The following is a 24,071-nucleotide window of genomic DNA, read 5'->3' as shown; positions in this document are numbered from 1 at the left end:
CTAGCATTACCCAGGTACTCTCTGTGGGCAGACACTGCACCTCCACTTCATGGGCATCATTTCAGTTAATGCTTGTAGCAGTCCTAGTGGTTATATCTATTTCAGAGCTGGGGAAACTGAGGCTCCAGAGACATGGGAATGTCCAATAATGGGTTCAGTGCAGTAAACAGTAGGGCTGGGATTCGGTTACATGTTGGTCTGACCTCCAAGTCTACATTCTCAAGTTTGTGTCATGCTGTCCCCGACTGTCCCTTGGGAGTAGCATAGACGGTGGCCTCAGGCTGCCCTTGCCCCATCTCATGGTGGCACTGCCACTCAGAATGAACTGAGCCAGTGCTCTTCCTGAGTTCCACTCACATCTGTGAACAAAGCTTCCTTGGCCACCTAAGTTAGGGGAACACCACACACCACGTCCCTTCTGGAAGAGTCGAGGTGCACGTTGGGACAGTAAAGGCCCTGAGAAATCCTGCAGTTCAGAAACGTGTTGTTGCCTGACTCAGTGTCTCCCAAAATTATTCGACCGTGGAAACTGTTTTCCCCATGGATTCCCAAACAATGCGCCGCAGAGCAGCAAGATTTCAGTGTACACGGTTTGGAAGAGGTGGATCTAGATCACCCTTTCCCACAGTGGCTGTCCTTAGGGCAGTTATTCCATCTCTTTAGTCACACCCCGGTTCCAGGTGTGCAAAGGGGCCAGGTTCTCTTTTGCACTTCTGTTGACAAGGGGCTACAGAGGCCCCTCAGATGCACTGTGGGGAATTGGGTGTCCCTGGCTGGTGCATTCTTTAAGCTCCTTGCTGGCTGGATGGGTCTGGGTCCGGTTGCCCCTTGCATGCCCGCCCGTCCCGAGCTGCTGGTCATCTCTCCTGAGCACCCCCGCCCCCGCTGCCCACCTGTAGAGGGACGACGCGGGACAGTACCAGTGCCTGGCGGAGAACGAGATGGGCACAGCAAAGAAAGTGGTGCTGCTCGTGCTTCAGAGTGAGTCTCGGCCTCCCCTCCCCCAGCGGGTGGGGGCGTGGGCATTGGCACCCAGGGACAGCGGTGTCTGGCGTGGCCAAGAGAGGCAGGCCGGAGACTTCGAAATCTTTAAGCTAGTATTTCTTTGGGACACACAGCTAGAGTCCTGTGAAACGTTCCCAAATGTGTGCGGGACCCAGAGTGGGGCTAATGGGTACCCGGCCCCCACCAGCCAGGCCTGGGGGAGCTGGTTATTTAAAACCCAAGACTCCATCAAGATCCTAGGGACAGCTCTTGCATTTGCCAAGCTCTGCTGAGCCTCCAAGTAACCCTGTGAAGTAGTCTCAGTAGGGGTTTTGTAGGGAGTGTTTTATAGAAGATGAGCACACATGTGAAAAGAGTATGTATCGTAGGTGTCGAGCTCAGTGACCTTTTATACCACGAACCCACCAGTTGACCAGCACCTAAATAACAAACTAGACCAGCGTCAGCGCCCAGAGTCCCCAGCATGCCCCTTCCACCCGCAGGCCCCTGCCCCAAGTCCCACGCTTTGCTTGTTTTTATTCTTTTAAAAAAAACAGCTTTATAGGCCAGGCACAGTGGCTCATGCCTGTAACCTTAGCACTCTGGGAGGCCAAGGTGGGAGGATTGCTTGAGTCCAGGAGTTCAAGACCAGCCTGAGCAACATAGCCAGATCTTGTCTCTCCAGAAAATACAAAAATCAGCCAGGTGTGGTGGCACAAGCCTGTAGTCCCAGCTACTTGGGAGGCTGAGGCAGGAGGATCGCTTGAGGTCAGGAGTTTGAGGTTGCAGTGAACTGTGATGACACCACTACACTCTAGCCAGGGTGACAGAGCCATACCCTGTCTCAAAACAAAAATAAACAACAATAAAAATGCAGCTTTACTTAGATATAACTTACATACCATAAAGTTCACCCATTCGTACGATGGAATGCTGCTATTCAACCTTAACGAGGAAGGAAATTCTGACACAGGCTACAACATGGATGAACCAGGAGGACATTCTACTAACTAATACAGGCCAGTCACACAAAGACAAATGCTGCATGATTCCACTTATATGAAATACCCAGAGGAGTCAAAATTGTAGAGACAGACAGTAAAATGGTGGTTGCTAAGGGCTGGGGGGAGGGGAATGGAAGTTGGTGTTACTGGGTGCAGAGTTTCAGTTTTGCAAGATGGAAAAGTTCTAGACATTGGTTGCACAACAATGTAATATGCTTAACGCTACAGAACTGTATACTTACGAATGGCTCAACGGTAACTTTCATGTATTGTGGTTTTTACCACAATTTTTAAAAAGTAAAAAACTTCACCCATTATAAGTATACAGTTTAGTGATTCTAGGTAAATTTACAGAGTCGTACGACCTGTGCCATGCCCATTCTCAGAAGATGTCCATCATTCCAGAAAGTTCCCTCTGCCCATCTGCAGTCAATCTCTGTTCCCACCCCAGCCCCAGGGAACCATGGAGCTGCTTTCTGTCCTATAGATGTGCCTGTTCTGGAAATCTCATATGAGTGGAATCATATGTAGCCTTGGTTCTGGCTTCTTCCATGTATCAGTGTTATTGAGTCATCCATGTCATAGCATGTGACAGCGTGTATCAGTACTTCATTCCTTTTTGTTGCTAAACAGTATTGCATTGTAAGGATAGACTACGTTTTTTGTCCATTCACCAGTTACTGGACATCGGATTATTTCTAAATTTTGGCTATTATGAGTAATGGTGCTGGGCACATCTGTGTACCAGTGTTTGGTGGATATGTGTTCTCGTTTATCTTTGGGTAGATTCCTAGGAGTGTAGTTGCTGAGTGACATGGTAAGCGCAGGTCTAACTTTTTAAGAAACCCCCGATGGGCTGAACCATTTTACTTTTCTTCCAGCAGCATGTGAGGTTTTGATTTGTTCACATCCTGGCCACTAGTTGATAATGTCACTGTTTTTATTTTAGCTATCATGGGGGGATGACGTGATATCTCACTTCATCTGTGTTCCCCTAGTAACTGACGATACTGTGCATCTTTTCATGTGTTTGTTAGTCATTCATTGATCCTCTTTGGCTCAGAGTCTGTTCAGAATTTGTGCTTTTTTTTTTTTCTTAGAGACAGAGTCTCTGCAGTGCAGTGGTGTGATCACAGCTCACTGCAATCTTGAATTCTTGGGCTCAAGTGATCCTCCTGCTTCAGCCTCCCAAGTAGCTAGGACTACAAGCTCATGCCATCACGCCTGGCTAATTTTTTTTTATTTTTTGTGGAGACAGGGTCTCACTGTGTTGCCCAGGCTGGTCTCAAACTTCTGACCTCAGGCAATCCTCCCACCTCAGCTTCCCAAAGTGCTGGCATTATAGGCATGGGGCACTGGGCCTGGCCTGTGCCCTTATTTTTAATTGAGTTGTGTTATTAATCAGTTCTAAGAGCTCTTTATATAATGTAGCTACAAGTCCTTTATTAGACACATGCTCTGCAAATATTGTCCCCCAGTCTGTGGCTTCTCTTTGCATTTTCTTAGTGGTGCCTTTGAAGAGCAAAAGTGCTAAAATTTAACAAAGTCCAAATTTATCAATTTTGTATTTTTTTGGATCATGTGTTTGGTGTTATATCTAAAAAACAAAAACTTTGCCTAACCTAAGGTCATATTTTCTTCTATAATTTTTATAATTTCAGTTCTTTTGTTAAATTAATTACTAAGTATTTTATTATTTGGGGTGCTATTTTGGATGGAATTGTTTTCTTAGTTTGATTTGTGGATTTTTCATTTCTAATACATAGAAATATAGTTGATTTTTATATCATATCATCTATAAATAGAGACAGTTTGACCTCTTTCTCTCCAATCTACATATTATACCTTTGCACTGCCTGTTGCATTGGTTAGACCCTCTGGTACAATGTTGAATGAATGGCAGGAGCAGACATCCTTGCTTCGTTCTTAGTTTTAGGTGGGAAGATTCAGTCTTTTACCATTAAGTATGATGTCAGCTGTGAGGTTTTTGTAGCTGCCCTTATCAGGTTGAGCAAGTTCCCCTTTTATACCTAGTTTGTTGAGAGTTTTTGTCATGGATGGGGTTAGGTTTCTGGTTCCAGACAAGCTGGTGCAGACGCACTTCTCCCTGTTCCTCTTGCTAAAAACCTTGGACTTATATGTGGAAGCAAAGAGAAACAGACTCTGGAAGGCAGAGAAAAGGACGATTGACTATGGATCTTGGGACCTGAGGAACAATATGGTGATGAATTCCTTGGTTTTCCTTCTTGTCTCTTACATCCTGGGCTGGTTGCTTGAGAAACCGACAACCTGGAAATGCCAATGGGCTCTGCCACACACACACACACACACACACACACACACACACACACACACACACACACACGGTCCCCAACAAGAACTTGTTCTTTCTTGTTAAATGGCTAGGAAGAGGACAACATAGCAAGAAAGAAAACTTGTAGATAACAACCTCCCTACTCCAGCCAACCACCACGAAAAAGGCCCCAGGCCCGTTAACAAATACCGAGTAGGGGCCTACATTCCACCTGCACGGGGCTGGGGCCCTGCTCGCCCTGGCTGGGGCGGGGCGCTGTCAGATGAGTCTTAACGAAAAGACAGAACTTCCACTGCTTCACTCGCTGAGTGGGGAGCCCCTCCCACATAGGCCAAGTGACGGCCAAGAGGGAGCAAAAAAGGGTGTCCCTCCCCATCCCACCCAGGGTGGTGTCAGACAAAGCCTCACATGAAGCCAGAACTCCCACCCTGGCCAGCAATAATGAGACACCCGTCCCTGCTCTGGGGTATCAAGGGAAGGAACCCTGGACTTCCGCTGTCTCCCTGCAGAAGTGAAGTGGCACCTCCTTGCCCCTGGCAGCATTAGAGAAAGCCTGCTAACATGGAGGCCAGATAAGAACCCAAGACTTACAATACGGGAACTTACTTGTCACACCAAGAACAAGGAAAACCCAGCTAAAATGAGAAAAGGCAATCCACAGACCCCGGCTGAGATGACGCGGACACTTGAGGGCTGCAGACACCGCTGCAGGGTCACCAGCACTGGGCACCCCCTTCTTTCCCATTTTAGCCGTCCTGGAGACCCTGTAGCAGCAAATGGACAGGAGTTATCATCCTCATCTTTCGGATGAGAAAACTGAGGGTCAAGGAGTGACCTGGTGAGAGTCACTCACAGTAGGTGACAGAGCGCAGTCTGCCCATTTCCTCGGACATCACATAGAGGCAGTTCTGGCAAGTGACACCTCTTGCTTCCTACATGTTGCCAGAACATTTAGGAAACAACCTAAATGTCCGATAAGAGAGGCTTGGTTTAGCCAAATCATGATAGAGCCAAACAGTAGAATGCCACAAAGCCACTAAAAACCAATGTGTAATGGCATGGAAAGGTGGTTATCGACGTGGAGTAAAAATAAAAGCAGGTATGTGCGATGTGGCCATATTTCCATAAGGAAACAATGTCCGGAGGGAAACGCGCAGGCATGGTAGCAGGGTGGGGGGCCGGGTGTCATTCTCACTGTCTCCTTTCCGCCGCTCTGTATTTTCCAATGTATCTGAATGAACATGTGCCACTCGAATGTGCAAAAATAATAAAATGTTCCTAAAAGCTTCCCCGGACTCCCACAGGTGCCCCGGTGTTCCAGGTGGAGCCCCAGGACACGACGGTGAGATCGGGGGATGAGGTGGCCCTGCGGTGCCAGGCCACTGGAGAGCCAGCGCCCACAATTGAGTGGCTGCGGGCGGGCCGGCCCTTGGAGCCCAGCCAGCGGCTCAGGACCCTGCCCGACGGGAGCCTGTGGCTGCAGCGTGCGGAGGCTGAGGATGCGGGCGCGTACGAGTGCGTCGCTCACAACCGCCTGGGCTCTGCCACAGCCCGGGCGTTCCTGGCCGTGAGAGGTACAAGGTGTCCCCGCCCAGACCTTCGTGGACAGAGGCAGGGTCTCCGGCACGGTGGGGATTTGTGTGCTGCATGCGGGGCCTGGCCCTCCCCTGCCACCTCCCCTCCCACCTCCCCACCTCTTCTCTTTGCTTAGTCACAGACTCAGAATGAACCAGCTGGGAGGGCTTTATGGGCCATCTTGTCTACCCTGCCCATTTACAGCTGGGGAAACTGAGTCTCAGAGGTGGTAGGTGTTTGCTGCTGACCTTGGACAGGGGACCCTGGCTGTTCCAGCTTAATTAGCACAAACACTTGTCCTCTGTTTGGACACTCCACCACCCCGTGAAGCAGACAGAGTAATATAAGAATGTCCGTGGTGCTCTTGGGGGCTGCTATGAAAAGTCAGTGAATCAGCACTTGTCCCAAGCTTTGCACGTGGCCTGGCCATGGTAGGAGGCCAGAACGGGTGTTGTTTAGTGGTGTTTCCAACCCCTGCCATCTCAGATTCCACGATCAGCTCCCTTCTCCCTTGGGTCAGACCAAACTATAAAATGAGGAAAGGACTATCCTGAGAAACCACAGTAGAATGACTCAGACCTGCACAGAGGAAAGTCCAGCACATTATTCGGAATGGTCTGTGCCTCTGTAGTAAATACTCCCTGTGTGTGGCCTTGTGTCTCCCTCCCTGTCTGTGGCAGACATCACTAATCTATCGCCACACACACTGTCAAAATCTTTCTCCATAGAGCCCTCCCCAGGCAGTGCCTCTTGACTTACTGGAATTGGGACTTGACACTTTGTGGCTTGAAAATCCATGCGAACCCCACTGCCAACCAAATGTGGGACCCTTCCTGGCCCCTTGTCTCCTCATCTCCTGCAGGCAGGGGTAGGAGGCCAACCAACGCAGCTCTGAAAGCTCAGCGGTTCTCCGACCCCCAGCCAGAGACACTGTCTCAGGGGTAGATTTAGGTCTTCGCAGACCGCCCCCGCCCTCTGTTTCAGGGCTTGGTCTCAGTTCCTACCCCCTCCAGTTGACAAAGCCCCAGTCCAAACCACAGAGCTGTGCAGGTAGCCTCTGTATGTTTCCTGGGCTATTACGAAGGACCCCAGCAGGGGCTCAAACAGCAGGCATCCTATCTCACAGCAGGCCGGAAATCTGAGAGCCAGGGGTCAGCAGAGCTGGCTCCTTCCGAGGCTGTGACTGAGAACCTGTTCCCGCCTCTCCCCGCCGCTGATGTTTGCTGACCCTGCGTTCCCCGGCCTGTGGGAGCACCGGCCCGCCTCTGCCCTCACCTGCGTGTGGCTCTCTGCCTGTGTGCGCCCCTCCATGTCTCCCTGTGTAGAAGGACGACAGTCATTTTGGATTAGGGCCCACCCAAATGACCTCATTTCAACTTGGTTTCCTCTACAGAGACCCTCTCTTCAAATAAGGTCACATTCTGAGGTGCTGGGGTTAGGACTTCAGCATATTAATTCCGGAGGGCTGAGCACACTTCAGCGTATAATGGCCTCCTTATTTATTTAATGGAAACAGGTATTTTTGCTGCATCTGTGCTAACCGCAGAAAAGCCAGATACTATAGGAATCTATGAAGAAAAAAAGTAATTCTCTCCCATAATTCAATTGCCAGGCATAGCTTGGGCAATTATTTGGGGGTATATTCTTCCACACTCTTTTCTCTGAACGTAAGAGATGCAGTTTTTTCTTTTAACCAATGAGGTCAAATTCACAGGTTGTCTTTATAACCTGTGGTTTTTACTCTGCCTTGGACAACGTGAACCACATCTTCTTCGCTGGCTTCAGGTCATTCCACGGGAACGGTTTTTATCTTAATTTCTTTTAGTTCTGTTAAATAAGCCACATAGTTTATTTTGCCAGTTTCCCGTCTAAAAACCACACCGTGGTGCACACCTTTGTGTGGTGGCCTGAATGTTTCTAGAGGACGTTCCTGCGAGGGGCACTGATGGGTAAAACTACAAATTTGTCTTCCCTGCTGCCTGCTTCATTCCTCCTTCCGTGTCAGCCTGGTGGGTCCCAACCCTGGCCTTGTTGGGGACAAGAGGCTGCTGAGTCACCCCGTGTCTGAGAAAGTTGGCAGTGGCTTGCCATGCCTGGGTTCCAATTTCCTGTCCCCTTCCGAAACTGCCCCGGTCATGTTCCTGCCTTCTTGTCTGTGGTCCCCAATTCCGTCCTCACCCCTCATTGAAAGGCCAGGGACAGGTTCATGGCCCCTCTTCCATCCCTCCCATGAACGCCAGAGCAGCGGATATTGATGAGAAACATCCCAGATGGGCAGCAAATCTCATCAGATCCCATCTAGAGACTGCAGGAAATAGCACTGCTTCCTAGAATCCAAAATTAGCCAGTCCCCTGATTCACCCATTTAGGATCCTGGCAGTTGAGTGTCTTATGTTATTTTTTGACAGATCATGGGCAATTTGTTGTTAATTTCCCCGGAGAGCTGGTGAGTGGAGAGGCAGGCTAACTTCTGTCTCTCGCCCCCTGGAATGCCATCTGCCTAAACGAGACAGCTGGTGCATTAGTCAGAGGAAGTGCCCCTGTGCCTGTGCCATCCATTTGATTAGTGCTAAAGAGCATCTGCTCGCAGACTGCCTGGCGGCCGCTAGGAGACCAACCCACCCCGGCCAAGCCAGCTGCAAGGCGGCTGGAGCCAGTGCCCCTGATGGAATGGGGGTGTTCAGGCGAGGGCACTCAGATCTGGCTCAGTGCCCTGAATCCTCCAGCATGCCAGCATACCTCCCTATCACTGGCTCCTGCATGTCTGTGGTCCCACCTCCTCATTTTACAGAGGAGTCAACTCAGGTGTGGCTTGGGGGCCTGACGTGGCCAGGTTTCAAGGAAAGTGATGGCAGAGCCAGAATTTGGAGCCCGGACCTGCTGGGCATTGAGTCCATCACCCATTAGCTGTGTGTCCTTGGGCAAGTTACTTTACCTCTCTGAGCCCCCATTTACTCCTTCATGCAATGGGAATGACAACTATGGGCACGGAGTTGGATAGCAAGTCCACACTGTTCCTTTTCTTTCTCCCAGGGGAGCCACGGGGGAGCCGGGGCAGCATGATCGGGGTGATCAATGGCCAGGAATTTGGGGTGGCCACGCTCAACACCAGCATACAGCAGGAGGTGCGTTCTGGGGTCACCACCATCAGGAGTATCATCAGCCACATCCCAGCAAACGTGGGTAAGTGGGGACAAGAGTGTCCTCTGCATCTGGGCCCATTACTCCAGCACACCGGGACCCTCTGGCACCTGCTGGACCCAGGGGAGACAAAGCCCGCACTCTGGGGTTTGCTCAGGGGCTAGAGCACATCTGGCACCTCTAGCAGCCAAGTCCAGGCCGGAGCGGACTTGGTGCGGGCAGCTCCTCTCCACCTCGCAACCCGCCCACACCATGCGGTAACTGCATGCAAGTCAGCCCCAGAGACGGTGGGAATGGTCAGGGTTTTGTGGATGCAGGTGCTCAGAGCATGGGTTATGAAGCCACTAATGCCACATGAGGCTCTTCCCCACGGTCGAGGCCAGGGCCGATAGGACTGGAGGGACCACCGGTGACAATTGAGGGGTGATGGCCAGGGGCGAAAAAAAGCAGGAAATGTGGGGAATCAAACTATCTAGAAAACCTAGAGGACCAACAGCTGTCTGTCCACTTGCACACCGCCCCATCACACGCGTGTCTGCGCGGGTGAATGTCTGGGAGACATGCAGACCTTGTCACGGTGGACCTCGCTGTCTCACTCTTCCCAGGGACCCGTGGCCCCTCCTGGGGGTCCAGAGCAGAGGAAGGGCAGTGCTCATGAGGTCTTTACTAAGAACAGCTCCTCTGAAGCTGCCCTTGACCACAGTCCTGTGTGGGGTCAGGGGACTTTGCGAGGGATCACTCCGAGCTGGCTGTCAGCAGAGAGCCGATGAGGCCAGGTGCTGCCCAGAGGTGGCTGCTTATTCCAGCTGCAGGAGCAAGGGTGGTGGAGAGACATCTGCCCCCAGGCCAGTGCGCCAGGCCCTGCTCAGTGGAAACAGAGAGGTTGAGAAGGTTCTGCCCAGGCACAGGGGCCCAGCCGGCTCCTATTAATGTCACAGAGCTGCCACCATCTCTGACCCCAAGCAAGTGGGGAATGGGCTGTGTCCCCTGCCCAGTCTGTGGCCCCACCTGGCCCTGAGAGGAGGGCTGGGCATGTATGAAGGTCTGAGAATCCATGTCAATTTTTTGGCTTTTTTCAAGTGGTTTGGAACAATCCTTCCTCTCCCGGGCTCTTCCAGATGGAAACTTTGGTAATTTTTAACTCGGGCCAGCAAATATGTCATGACAGTTCATGGAGTCCCAGGCTCCGTGGTGACCCACGAGTCCACAATCTGTATTTGTTGAACCAAGTTGAATATCAACAAGTTGCGTGCATTTCTTTGTATAAATTTATTTTACTAATTTTCACGATTCCATAAAGTAGGTTATTTGCCTTCTCTGTCCCAGGCCCTGGTTAAGTAACTGGTGCAGGTGGTCAAGACTGAGCGTGGGTGGGGAGGGAAGGGGTTCAGCTCTCTGGGACCAGTGGGAGCCACAGAGGGACCTGGAGCAGGAGGGGGGCCACCCTGAGGATCCAGCCCTAACCCGGCCTCCATGCCCCGCCCTGCCCAGGGCCTCTGATGCGGGTGCTTGTGGTCACCATCGCCCCCATCTACTGGGCCCTGGCCGGAGAGAGCGGGGAGGCCCTGAACGGCCACTCCCTGACGGGTGGCAGCTTCCGGCAGGAGTCACACGTGGAGTTTGCTACAGGTGAGCAGGGTCTCCCCTAGGGCTGGGTAACCCCGAGGCCTGAGCCCAGGGCCACCCCGTGGTGACTTTGGACTGGGTGGGGTGGATTGCAGGGGAGCTGCTGACAATGACCCAGGTCGCTCGGGGCCTGGACCCCGATGGCCTTCTGCTCCTTGACATGGTGGTCGATGGCATCGTCCCCGAGAGCATGGCTGATGCAGATCTTCAAGTGCAGGTGAGGGGTCATGCCCTGGGGTGCGTGTATGGGGTGGGTGAGAGAGAATGGAGTATCCTCTCCCCACCCACCCCCGAGCAGCCAGGCCCACTGCCCCTCCTGACACCCCAGCAGAGGCTGGGTCACGGCCTTGGACTCAGGGTAGGACTAGCAGGTTGTAACAGGCTCAGCCGGGGGCCCAGTGGGAGGGCACTCTGAGCCCAGCTTCTTGGGGACAGAGATTCTCCCCATTCCGTGAGCAAGAGCACAGAGGGAAGTGAGTTGCCCAGGGCCGCCCGGCAGGTTGGAGGAACTGCTGAGACGCCCACCTGGTTCTTCTCCCCCAGCAGCCCCCAGGCCCTGAGTAGGGGCTGAGGGTCCCAGGCTGCATTGGAGTCGGAATCCCAGCATCCTCCTCCTCCTTCCCCTCCTCTTCCTCCTCCAGGACTTTCAGGAGCGCTACGTGCAGACGGGGCCCGGCCAGCTGTTTGTGGGCTCAACGCAGCGCTTCCTCCAGGGCGGCGTCCCAGCGCTCCTGCACTGCAACCACAGCATCCAGTACGACGCGGCCCGGGGCCCCCAGCCCCAGCTGGTGCAGCACCTGCGGGCCTCGGCTATCAGCACGGCCTTCGACCCCGAGGCCAAAGCCCTGCACTTCCAGCTCAACACAGCCCTGCAAGCGGGTGAGGCCCCCACCCTTTGCCCCCACCACCCCACCGCTCCAGCTAAAAATGCACCTGGCTGAAGGTCACCCCTGGGCCCTGCATCCCTGACCAGGGGCCGGAGACTGGGGGACTGAGGGAGCTCGCCTGGTCTGCTCACCTCCAAACTGTGCCCACGCCAGTTCATCCACCCACACCCCTTGCAGGGACACAGCTCTTCAGGCCACCCCTGTTGAAACCTCCACAGCCTTTCCCCGGGCCCCAGGGTGAAGGTCCAACCACCCCGGGCTGATGTTCAAGAGTCGAGCCCCACCCACCCCCTTCTCCCAAGGGGTTGGAGCCACTGTCGGAACCCCGGGACGCCCACCCTATGTTCTCACCCAGGGGTTACCAACAATACATCTGAAATGTTTTTGACATTGAACAAGAGATGGTGGTAAGAGCACAGCTTTGAGGTCAGGCAGACCCCAGTTCAAATCCCAGCTGCACCACTTTCTGGCTGGGGGACCTTGGGGCAATGCCCTGGCCCTCTCTGAGCCCCAGCGTTCCCATCTGCGCAGGGGGCATGACACGGCCTGCCTTGCAAGGTGTCGGCAGTAGAGATGCTGTCTCTAAAACCCTAGCTCGGCACAGAGTGACCACTTTATCAAGGGTGACTGTCCCTACAGTTACACCGTCTGGGCTGCAGAACCCAGCTGCCCCACCCACCTTTGTTCGTGCTGCCATCCACGCTCTCCTGCGCCCCCTGCTCGCCCTCCGCACGCAGCGCTGGGCTCTCAGGGCGCAGTTTTGTGCTCACTGACCGCCGGTGCTGCACCCTCATGGCTTCCCCTGCGTCTGCCTGACCTACTGCCCAGCCCCTCGGGTGTGTCTCGCAGGCATCGCTCCAACGGGTGGGTGGGGAACGAGCTCGCTGACTCACTGGCTCCGTCCTGGCTCAGGAGGGGACACTGCCTGGCCAAACCAGCAGGAGGGAGCTGTGAGCCCGGGGTGTGGCCAGGGCAGCCTTGGGGGGGCCTGTGTCCTTAGGGCATATCCGCTTGGCCTTGCAGAGAATGAAGTCGGCTGCCCCGAGGGCTTTGAGCTGGACTCCCAGGGAGCGTTTTGTGTGGGTGAGTGTTCCCCATCCCTGCATGCACATGGGAGGCCCCCCAGCCTGGGAGGGGTGACCTGTCCTGGCCAGTTGGCAGGAGAGCCCAGGAGCAAAAACCACCAGACCCCTTCCCGCCCCAGACAGGGACGAGTGCTCGGACAGCCCAAGCCCCTGCTCCCATTCCTGCCTCAACGAGCCCGGCCACTTCTCCTGCTCCTGCCCGGCTGGCTTCACCCTGGCCTGGGATGACAGGAACTGCAGAGGTGAGTGGGCCTCGGGTGGACAGGTGCCCCTCAGACCTGGCCCAGGTGTGCAAGAGGGTCCCCAGGGCCAGCTCTCCGGGGCACATACCTCCAGGGATGCCCCATTCCTGAGGGCACTGGATACCAGCCCGGGAGGCCCGATGCCATGTCCCCACCAGGTCCCTTCCTGCTGTGGGGGCTTCAGAGGGTGAGGCTCAGGTATTGGGGTGACGGGATTCCCAGAGACACACAGACAGCAACCATGCTTGTACCCACTGAACCTGGACTCAGCCTCGGGCACTTTCCCAACACTCAGCATCGTCCCAGTGGGCTGGGGCTGGCGAGGGAGCCGATGTGCGTCTGCCCTGTGTGCTCTGTGTGTCCTCTCAGCAGCACCGCTGGGTGACAGATCTGACCCTGGGGGACTGTCCTGCTGCTGCCCCCTATCTGCACCCCTCCACTCCCACCAGTGGGGCCGGGTGCCCAGGGGGACATCGTCTGCAACCTGGCTTGGGAAGCTGCAGGTGGAGGCCCTTAGGTCCCTCCGGGTGGGCTCTGGGTTTGGGGGCAGGGCAGGACGATGGAAAGAGCTAGCAGGAGGGGTGGGGGCCTTCCTGCCAGGGGCTTCTGGCCCTGGGGACAAGGCCACTGTAGTGGGCTGGGTCAGCACCAGGGTGGTGAGGAAGGCTTGGGGGACTGTGTCACACAGTCGTCGGCCCGCCCTCCCCCCAGACGTGGACGAGTGTGCGTGGGACGCCCACCTCTGCCGACACGGACAGCGCTGCGTGAACCTGCTGGGGTCCTACCGCTGCATCCCTGACTGCGGGCCCGGCTTCCGGGTGGCCGCTGACGGGGCTGGCTGTGAAGGTGACGGGGGCATGGTGTGGGGCCTGGCCATACTCTTGGGAACCCGAGGTTCAGCTGATGGGAGGCTGTGTGTCACCGGGATGCTGGACCTCCAGGGTGACCAGAACTGGTGGCTCTGACAGAGGCCGCGAGGTGCGGAGGGCAGCACGGTGGAGCCCGACTGGGGACGATGCGCTGTTGCGCCTCCGCGGGCCTTGGGGGCCACAGAGTGCCCTGACCACATCGGGCTCGCTGCCCGCCTGGCCTCCCTTCCTTCGCACCATTTTCTAGCTCTGCCGACACGCCAGGCTCCCCAGCCCTTCACAGGCGCGAGCCAGTTCTCTCCTCGCCACGGCCCTGGGGGAGGCCGTGTCACACCCTCCTTACAGACGAGGAAACCGAAGCTCTGGAAGGAGAGTTACGGGCCCAGGGCCTAGACTATGGCAGAGCTCTGCGAAACCCAGGGCTCTGCCTCCAAAGCCCACCTTTTTGGCCCCTTCCTTTCTTTTGGACCCAAACCCTCTTGACCTGCAGGCTGGTACAAGTGGGAGGGCTGGCGCATTCAGCCTGGTGGCGCAGCTTGCTGGCACTGAAGTTGGAGGGGGGAAGGGGAAGGGGCCCAGATGTACAGGGGGATGGTCTCTGGGCTAGGCCCCGCCCTTGACCACGCCCCCACCTCCCAGATGTGGACGAATGCCTGGAGGGACTGGATGAGTGTCACTACAACCAGCTGTGCCAGAACACCCCGGGCAGTCACCGCTGCGGCTGCCCCAGGGGGTACCGGATGCAGGGCCCCGGCCTGCCCTGCCTAGGTATGGGGACTGGGGAACACACTCCCTCTGGCGGGCACCCCTGGCTCATGGGCAGTGGGGGCTCATGGCACTGGTGCTGGTGAGTGCTGAGAATGACCAAGCAGCAGCTGACTCTGGCCGTGCACTCAGCAGGTGGGTGCATCCGAGCTTCCCCTGCCTGTGGCACCAAAACTTCACCCTGCCCCTGTGGGTCACCTGCCCTGGAAGGCCAGGAGGAGGAGGGGGTTGAGATGAGTGGGTGGATCTCAGAGGGGCTTCTGAGGTGGAATGGACCCTCCAAAGGGCTCAGGGGCTGAGGGGAGCTGGAGTCTGGGATGATACATGCTCAGAGCTGGGGGAGGCTGGGGTGGCCCAGGAGAGGGACAGCTTGGGGACAGACCCATGTGCAGCATGTGAGCACCTGAATTCTGGGGCAGTGTGAGCAAGAGAGGAAGCTGAAGCCAGGTGCAGTGGCCACAGGCTGCTGCAGTGAGCCCTGAGCCACCCTCTGCCCTGCCCGGCCCCCGCCCCCTGCAGATGTCAACGAGTGCCTGCAGCTGCCCAGGGCCTGTGCCTACCAGTGCCACAACCTCCAGGGCAGCTACCGCTGCCTGTGCCCACCAGGCCAGACCCTCCTCCGTGACGGCAAGGCCTGCACCTCACTGGAGCGGAATGGACAAAATGTGACCACCGTCAGCCACCGGGGCCTCTTTGTGCCCTGGCTGCAGCCCCAGGCCCCCATCCCTGGTGGCCCCTATCATGCCTGGCTCTCCCTCCGAATGGGACCTGGAGCCCCGAGCAGCATGGGCCGGGCCTGGTGCCCCCTGGGCTTCATCAGGCAGAACGGCGTCTGCACAGGTAAGACCAGGCCCCAACCGTCCCATGGGGCCACATCCACTATGTTATCTCGGGCTCCTAGGCTGGGCGCGTGGGCACCGCCCACTGAGTTCAGGAACGCAGGGCTCACAGGCAGTGTGGTGGGTGCGCGGGCAGAGAGCTGCTTCCTCCGTACTGGGCATCGCAGAGCCTTGGCAGTGCTAATGGGCCAGGGGCTTCCAAGAGGCGGATGGAGGATTTTCTAAACCATTTGACTGCAGGACACTTGCCCAGGGGAAGGGCCTCCTGGACAAATGTTTCAGGAACCCACTCTGAGAAACACTGCTCTTGGCACTCAGCGGTAGAGCAGTCAGGGAGGGAGATGTGGAGTGAACGAGATGTTCGGGCTGACATGAGAATGGGAAGGGTGTCTGGTGGGTACAGGGGTGGGGTTGGGGACCCTGCAGAGGCCGGCACTGGGCTGCAGAGAGGGACAGAGAGGAGGCACCTGCCCGAGGGCTGACACTTTGCCATTCCCGCCTGGGCAGAGGGGCCTGTGGTGGCAGTGGTGCCCCCTCTCTCTGTGCCCTGGTGAGCATGGGCTGGGGCAGGGTGGGGTTCCTCCCTCTTGCCAGGCCCAGGGACTGCCCCAACCCCTGAATCCGGGGCACAGGGAGAAGGAGTGGGCCGCCCCAGAACCTGGCAGACAGGCACGTGGCCACCTGGGTGTCTGTGACTCAGCGTGTCTCTCTGCCTGCTTCCCCACCCCCACGCTGCCACTCATGCCCGGGCCAGACCTCGACGAGTGCCGGGTGAGGAACCTGTGCCAGCACGCCTGCCGCAACACCGAGGGCAGCTACCGGTGCCTGTGCCCCGCCGGCTACCGCCTCCTCCCCAGCGGGAGAAACTGCCAGGGTGAGCCAGGGCCCAGGCGGCCACCTCCCTGATGCCGCAGGGGCCAGGGCAGGCAGCATGGGACAGGGCATATGGGGATCTCACCCCCTCCGTTTGCCCCAGCCCCTTCACAACCGTCCTGTGGGGTCAGGGTGGGAGGGGAGCTGGGAGGGGTTACGTGACCACCCCAGGCTCCCACAGCCAGCTGGGCCCACGATCCAAACAGGAGCCTCAAGGGATTACGAGGGCGCGCTCTGCTGGTCCCTCACAGCCACTCAGCTCACCTCCCCGAGCCTCAGCCTCCTGATGAAACTGGGCTGACACAGTCCCTCAGTGGCTGGGATGACGCCTGCAGAGGGGGCGCAGGGCCGCTGTGGTGGTAGTAACGTCCTCCAACTCCCGCGTCGGGCACCTTCCCCGGCACACGCCAGGGCTGGGGCCAGTCATGCTGCTTGCCCTGCCCTAGCCAACGGGCATCTGTGGCCTTGCCTGTCTCCATCCTCACTCTGTCACAGGGCTCAGGGAACATCCTCTGAGAAGGGCGGGCGTCCACAGAGGGACACCAGGATGCTCTGCCCACAGGCAGGGGCACCTGGGGTCAGAGGGCAAAGTGGCCACTCAGGGCAAGCCCCACATCTCCGGGGCCTCCAACCGGGCACTGGGCTCAGGAAGTCCCCACGGTGCCCACCACCATGCCCTGGAAAGTCCTCACCCCTGGGAGGTGGAGAGGTGACAGGGACCCGGCTGGGCTGTCACAGGTCAGACTAGCGGGGACATAGGAAGAAGGGCTGCCCGCCTCACTGGTCCTCCAAAGGTGCTACTCCTCACTCACAGTCCCCTTCTTGTCCCCCCACCCCGCTCTGGTACGTGCCTTCGCCCTTCTCCTTTGCTGCCTCCCATCCCCTCCCCTGCTTCGACACCTCCCCCACCCAGACATCAACGAGTGCGAGGAGGACGGCGTCGAGTGTGGGCCCAGCCAGATGTGCTTCAACACCCGCGGCAGCTACCAGTGTGTGGACACGTCCTGTCCTGCCACGTACCGGCAGGGCCCCAGCCCCGGGTAAGGGGCCTAGTGGCTGGGGGAGGGGAGGGTGGGAGGACACCATCGGCCAGGAGCTTCCGCCCTGGCCCCTGCAGCTGGAACCCTGCCCCAGGCCCTGTCTCAGGCAGAGGCCTCCCAGGGCCCGTGGAGCTCATGCAGCTAGACTCCTGGGCCCAGGCCCCGTGCCCTTGAAGAGCACATTCTGCAGCCATTCAGGGTGCAAGCTCGCCTTGACACTGTCACTCCCTGGCTGGGGACACAGGTGTGTGTGGAGTGCTGGGGGCAGGGAAGAGGCCAGAGTTGGGAGACAATGAGGGGAACGGGCACGAACACAAAACCCCGGACTCAGACACACCAACACAAGACACATTTCCTCCAGGCCACTAGCAGTGGCTACAAATATCCATGAAGACACAGAGACAGGAGGACCTCGGGGCAGGGCTGCCGTGGTTGGGAAGGTGTCTTAGGGCGGGGACATGCCCTGGACCTTACACATTGGGAAGCCCAGGCTGGGGTGGAAGTGGGTTCCCTGGGCAAAGCTAAGAGCGTTTCTTTGAACCTCCACCCCACCCCCGCACAGCCAATCCAGAGCGGGTGACTCAGCTCCAGGCACCTGCAGGAGGACCCCCAGGGCTCTACTGTGCAGGCTGGGCCACCTGGGGCACGGACTGGGAAAGTCCCTGGGGGAACCTGCTCCCATGGGAAAGTCTCTGGCTTCTTTGGGGCTCATTTGTTGATCTCTAAAATGGGCTAACAGTGGCGCTTGCAGGGAAGGCCTCTGGGGTGCGGGCGGGCAGCGCGGGCAGAACCGCGGGCGATGTCTGCGGCCGGGCCGCGCTCCGACATTAACCGGATCTGCCCGTCTGTCTGTCTATGCGGTCCCCAGGACGTGCTTCCGGCGCTGCTCGCAGGACTGCGGCGCCGACGGCCCCTCCACGCTGCAGTACCGGCTGCTGCCGCTGCCCCTGGGCGTGCGCGCCCACCACGACGTGGCGCGCCTGGTCGCCTTCTCGGACGCCGGCGTCCCTGCCAACCGCACGGAGCTCAGCGTGCTGGAGCCTGACCCGCGCAGCCCCTTCGCTCTGCGACCGCTGCGCGCCGGCCACGGCGCCGTCTACACCCGCCGCGCGCTCACCCGCGCCGGCCTCTACAGGCTCACCGTGCGCGCCGCCGCGCCGCGCCACCAGAGCCTCTTCGTCCTGCTCATTGCCGTGTCCCCCTACCCCTACTGAGGCAGAGAGGGTCACCGGCTGCAGTTCTGGGGCCAGTGTGACCCCCGAGGAAGGGGGGCAGGGAGGAGCCGGCCCCGGTCAGACTGCGGACGGGACAGGGTGGCCCTGTCCGTACCATGTGCTGTGGCAAGTGGAACGTCATCCTCTCCCGCCCCCGTGCGTCAGTGAGACCTTCAGTAAACACAACCCTGCGCAGCCTTGACCCCAGGACATCGAGGACCTGAGCTCGCGTAGGCAGGTGGCAAAGGCTGCACTTAGGCGGCAAGGCTGGGGGAGAAGCCTCGGGTCTCACCCGCCCCTCCAGGCTTGCCCAAGCCTCAGGGAGGCGGGGCAGGGGGCAGACCGTGTGGTGATGGCAGCAGTGGTCGCTGTCCACACCTGGCACTGTCATCCTGAACCCAGTGTGTGTGTATGCACGATATAAAAACGATTGTTTTTAACCGACTTGGTTTCTTTGTCTAATTATTTTGATCTGTAAGGAGGGGCTTTGGCTGGGAGGGAGACCACCACCCTTCTGTTCTGATCCAGGAGCACTGGAGTAGGAGTCCAGTGGCCCCAGCTCCTTATGAGGTGGCATCAGGCTGCTCTCTGGGCTGTTGTCACATCCATAAAATGCACTGCAATAAGGCCTCCCAGTCCCCTAAAGGCTGTGGGGAGAACTAGATGAGAATTAAACGTGTTAGACAGCAATGCGAGGTAGCAAAAATTTTATTCTGTATGAGGTCTACAAATGCTGCCTTGATATACATAATGAAATGGTTACTGAGTCAGGCCAAGTAACATACCCATCATCGCACGTACTCTTACTTCTGTAAGAGCACCTAAAATCTCTCTTAGCAAAAATTGAATTAAGACCTCTTGTACGTTAGCGCTCTGGACTTACTCATCCTGCACGTCTGCACCTCTCTATCCTCTGACCTGCACCTCCCCCTCCCCTCCCCTCCCCTCCCCAGCTAACCATTTTCTTCTCTATTTCTACTTATTTGGCTTTTATTTTGTTTTTAGATTCCACATATAAGTGAGATCATTTTTCTTTGTGTCTGGCTTATTCATGATTAAAATAATACATTTTAATATTTTAAAGAATGATTAAATTCATTCATTTACTCAGTCACCAAAGATTCATTGCGTTCTACTTACGTGCCAGGTGGTGACCGCGAAACCCTTGTGCTCACGAGCTCACATTCTGGTGGCAGAGGGGACATGAGCAGCCAGGAAGTGAAAAATGAAATGTGGACCTGCGCTTTAGTGAGGGGTGTTAGGGAGGAAAGCAAGGTCCGGAAGGTGGGAGCAGGGCTCAGTGTAGGCCTCACCCAGCAGGTGGCATTTGAGAAGGGACCTGAAGAAGGTGAGAGAGAAGGACACAGGACATCAAGGGACATCACATGGAGGGGAAGGAGGTTCCTGGCAGAGGGAACAGCAGGTGTCAGGGCCTTGAGGCAGGAGGGACCAGCAAGGAGTCAGGGAAGGCTGGAGATGGGGGAGAGAGAGGGAACAGGGGGAGAGAGAGGTTGGATCAGACAGGCTGGGGGCTTGGGGCAGATCCTGTGGGGACTTTGGGCCACTGAAGGGACTTTGGCTTTGACTGAGTGAGCTGGAGAGAGACAAGACTGTATATGTGTGTACTGGCCTGTCCACAGGGCACTGGGGGGAGCGGGTAAGAACAGGGGTCAGCAGATCCTGGAGCTGCCACTTCTCCCCGCTCCTCCCTGCCCCTCCCCGCTCCTCCCCACTCCCCCCTGCTCCTTCCTGTTCCTTCCTGGGCTGATGGCAGACACAACCTCTGGGATAGAGAGACTATTCCTTTCTCCCTGTTCCTCCTGCTTAGTGTGACTTGGTCATCTCTTCCTAAGTTTCCCCTTTCTCTTCTCTGGGCAACAGGGAAAGCTGTCGCAGTTGTTTCCCGCATTACTCTGAATGACAATCAATCTAAACCAAGCCTTCCAGCAATGCTGGGGCAAACAGAGAAGAAATCACCGTGTCCATTTTACAGGTGGAGAAAAGGAGGCACAGGGAGGGAATGTGACCCTGTCACCGGACTGACGCGTGACTGGTTAGTGGTTCCACTTGGACTCTTGATTCCCAGCTAACAGCCCGGACGGAATACCGCCCTCCCCCCAGGGCACTTCTTTCTACTGCTTTCCTTTAAACCAGTCTGAAAGTTTTTCTGTTAAGGGCCAGATTAGTAAATATTTTTGGCTTTGCAGGACACCCAGTCTCTGTCAAAACCACTGGCCTCTGCCGTCGCAGGGCAAAAGCAGCCAAGGACACAGAAACAGATGGGCAGGGCTGTGTTCCAGCGTGGACACTTGCATTTCGAGTTTATTATCGTTTTCACGTGTCATGAAAAATTCTTTTGAATTTTTTTCAACCACTTACAAATGTAAAAGCCATTTATTCTGCATGCAGGCTTTATAAAAGCAGGTTCAGACCACAGTTTGCTCACCCTGGAGTTAAACCTCGGAAGTCACTGGTGGTGGAATTCCAGGCTGGGTGCAGAGACTGGGGGAGGGTGGCAGAGTGGGGCAGGGGCTTCCCAGGCCCCTCCACACCCCATTCGTCCAGGGCCCACCTGTTAGGACCTTCCTTGGGCTGAACGCCCTGCCTTGTGCAACAGTAGGGGTCATGGGTCAGAACTTGGGCCCTGCTCTTTGCTGTGCTGTTAATTTTTCATGGAACCAGGGACTTTGCAGCCCAAGAGAGAGAAGGGCCAGCCCCAGGCCTATGCAGAGGGAGGTGCAGACCCCTCTTTCCACCCTGCTGCTCCTGCTGGCTGCTCCCCAGGCTGGCCCAGGCCTCCCACGTTTGTTGAGTCTCTGACCTCTGCCTTACTAACTTCAGTTGATTTAACCTTTCCAGGAGCTCCAGAGTCAAGAAATAGTGTCCCCTTTCCATGAAAGAGGGAATGGGGACTCAGAGAAGGTGAGCTACTTGTCCAAGCTCACACAGCTTGGAGGGGAACAGAGGATGAAACCCAGGCCTGTCTGACTCTGGAGACCAGGGCTCTACCCACCACTGTCCCAGGGGCAGGATGAAGGGAAGGGCCATGGCAATTCAAGACCTGAGGAGCCAAAGGAGAATGTCCTTTCAGTCCAACCCGGTCCTCCCACCTTCCCCTCCTTTTCCGTTTGAGGCTGGGAGTGGAGCCGGTGGAGAGAGTGGCTTTCGAGGTTATGCAGCAAGCCCGGCAGAGCTGGCCTTGGCCCAGGCTCTGACCCATCCCTCAGCCCCCACCCCCACCCACTTAGCCGGCCCATGGGGATGGTGACGGAGCAGAGGAGATGCCTCCCACGCGAGCTGCAGCCAGAGCCAGAAGGGTGTTGTCCACTTCTCTTTTTCCAGCTGCCAGTCGTCATTAGGCCCTGTCCAGCCGCCCAGTCCCCGGTGCCACCTGACGTCCGAGGCTGTTTTTCACCATCAGGGGTGGAAAACAGCTCTGCAGGTCGCTCATTAAATGCTCTGATACGTCTTTTCCAAGAACTCAACAACTGGACTGTGTGTTCTTTTGGGTGGGGACTGGCAACCTGGGGTCCAGCCTGGAGGACACGCTCTGTTCCTAGAGCCAGTGCCCAGACCTGGGCAGCAGCAAAGTGACTTCTGGTGCCAGCCATGAGATGGTTGCAGGGTGAGGTCCTCCATGCCCAGCAGGTCCAGAGCCCTTGGGGAGCAGAGAAGAGACAAAGGACAGGAGGAAGCTTGCGCCCGGTTCTGTGCAAGGCTGTATCTGTGTCGATAGGCCGCTCGGGCATTCCATGAGACCGTGTCCACTGAACTTGTCCTGCAGCAGTTCAGACAAGTGGCTACAAAAGTCAGAGCCAACCCTTGGAAAAGCTACCCTGGCTGCAGTATGGAGCATGGATAAGATCAGGTGGTGAGCACAAGCAGGAAGACAGGTGAGGTGTCTCCTGCAAAGGGCCAGGTGACAGGTCATGGTTGTCCAGGCTAAGACAACAGCAGTGGGGAAAGAGAAGGAACCAGAGCCCTCTAAACGTTACTCCATTTGCTGCAGGAGACTTCAGGCCTCTGCTATGTGCCAGCATCAGAGCCTGTGACAAGGGACTGATCTGGTGGGGAGAGAGGAGGAGTCAGAGAGTCACCTCTAAGGAACAGCACGTGCAGAGACGACGTGGCAGAGACCACCAGATGCCAAGAAAGAGCCTGACGCACTGAAGGGGCTGCAAGTGGCTGGTGTGGTGGGTGCACAGCAGGTGAAGGCAGAGGAGGAAGAGGTATAGGCCTTGAGATTTGATCTAAGAGTGATGGGTCATCAAAGTCTTTTTTTAGAAATAATTTTATTTATTAATATTTCAGTATATATCTGTAAAACTTCACAAATCTTTTTAAATGTAGCTACAACATCATTATTACTACACCTAAAAAAATCAACAGTAATTCCTTGCCACCATCAAATATCCTGTCAGTGTTCAAACTCCCAATTGTCCATAAAGATACATCTTTTGCACTTAAAAAACACATCAGGATCCAAATGAGGTCTACACATTGTGATTGATTATGTCTTTTATATCTCTTTTAACCCAAAAGTTCCCCTGTCTCTTTTTTTTCTTAAAAATTTAAAAATCAACTTTATTTAGATATAATTATTCCAGGAATGCAAGGTTGGTTCAACACCTGAGAACCAATTAATGTAATTCACCATTTTTATAGACTACAGGAGAGACTCATATGATCACTTCAATAGATGTAGAGAAAAGCATTTGACAAAATTCAGCACCCAATACTGTAAAAAATTCTCAACAAACTAGGAAGAAGAGTGAACTTCTTCACCTGATTAAAAAAAATCTAGGAAAAACCGATAGCTACCATAGTCCTTAATGGTGAAAGATGGAACAAACCCTTTTCCCAAAGATTACAAACAAGGTAAGGATAACTATTCTCACCGAATCTATTCAACATTGTACTGGGGATTCTTGACATTGCAATAAGGCAAGGAAAAAAAGGCACAAAGATAACAAAAGTAAAAGTAAAAATGTCTCTATCCAAAAATCTACTAGAATTAATCAGTGAATTTAGCAAGGTTGCAGAACACTAGGCCAATACACAAAAATCAATTACATATACTAGCAACAAACAATTGGAAAATAAAAATTTAAATATCATTTACAATAGCATCAAAAAAGTTAAAATACATAGGAATAAACTTGAAAGGTAGACAAGATCTACACACTGAAAACCATAACACAGTGCTCAGACACCTGAGCCAAGATGGACCTCTTGGCACCTCCACTGAAATTGAGGACTTGCCTGATGTGATCATTACACATTGTGTACATGTATCAAAATGTCACATGTATTCCAAAAATATGTACAACTAAGATATATTAATAAAAATACAAAAACCAAAACTAAAATAAAGAATTGAGGATTTCTATACCACCCATCAAAGATGTCTCAACCTGCCAGGTCTCAATGGAAGACTTAGGCCTTTGCCTAAGAACAAGCCTCCACCTGGCCAGGCATCCAAGGTGGCCAATAAAACATCTGTCCCAGAGCCAGGCCCTGGAGCAGCCATACCTGGGACCCTAAGCAGCTCTATTTCGTCTAGCATGAGAAGTGGCCTTGTTCACACCAATGCCACAGACCCCAGGCCTTTCC

The 24,071-nt window shown here is 55.5% G+C and overlaps 1 protein-coding gene across 1 annotated transcript in view; it reads left to right on the top strand.

The window, feature by feature from the left end:
• The window catches only part of HMCN2 (hemicentin 2), a 139,035-nt gene extending 120,133 nt beyond the window's left edge, over window positions 1–18,902 (top strand). The window contains 14 exon segments of the mRNA XM_045563742.1: window positions 900–981; window positions 5,607–5,876; window positions 8,911–9,060; window positions 10,510–10,647; window positions 10,740–10,861; window positions 11,286–11,523; window positions 12,555–12,614; window positions 12,736–12,858; window positions 13,570–13,704; window positions 14,367–14,495; window positions 15,012–15,332; window positions 16,086–16,205; window positions 17,118–17,244; window positions 18,113–18,902. Of these exon segments, the coding sequence (XP_045419698.1) occupies window positions 900–981; window positions 5,607–5,876; window positions 8,911–9,060; window positions 10,510–10,647; window positions 10,740–10,861; window positions 11,286–11,523; window positions 12,555–12,614; window positions 12,736–12,858; window positions 13,570–13,704; window positions 14,367–14,495; window positions 15,012–15,332; window positions 16,086–16,205; window positions 17,118–17,244; window positions 18,113–18,458 (2,361 nt within the window). The 3' untranslated portion in view covers window positions 18,459–18,902.
• Window positions 18,903–24,071: the final 5,169 nt, after the last annotated feature.

The sequence above is a fragment of the Lemur catta genome, chromosome 10, assembly GCF_020740605.2.
Source record: "Lemur catta isolate mLemCat1 chromosome 10, mLemCat1.pri, whole genome shotgun sequence".
Lineage (NCBI taxonomy): Eukaryota > Metazoa > Chordata > Mammalia > Primates > Lemuridae > Lemur > Lemur catta.
The sequence above is the reverse complement of the archived record's forward strand: the minus strand, read 5'-3'. Positions and strand labels throughout refer to the sequence as shown.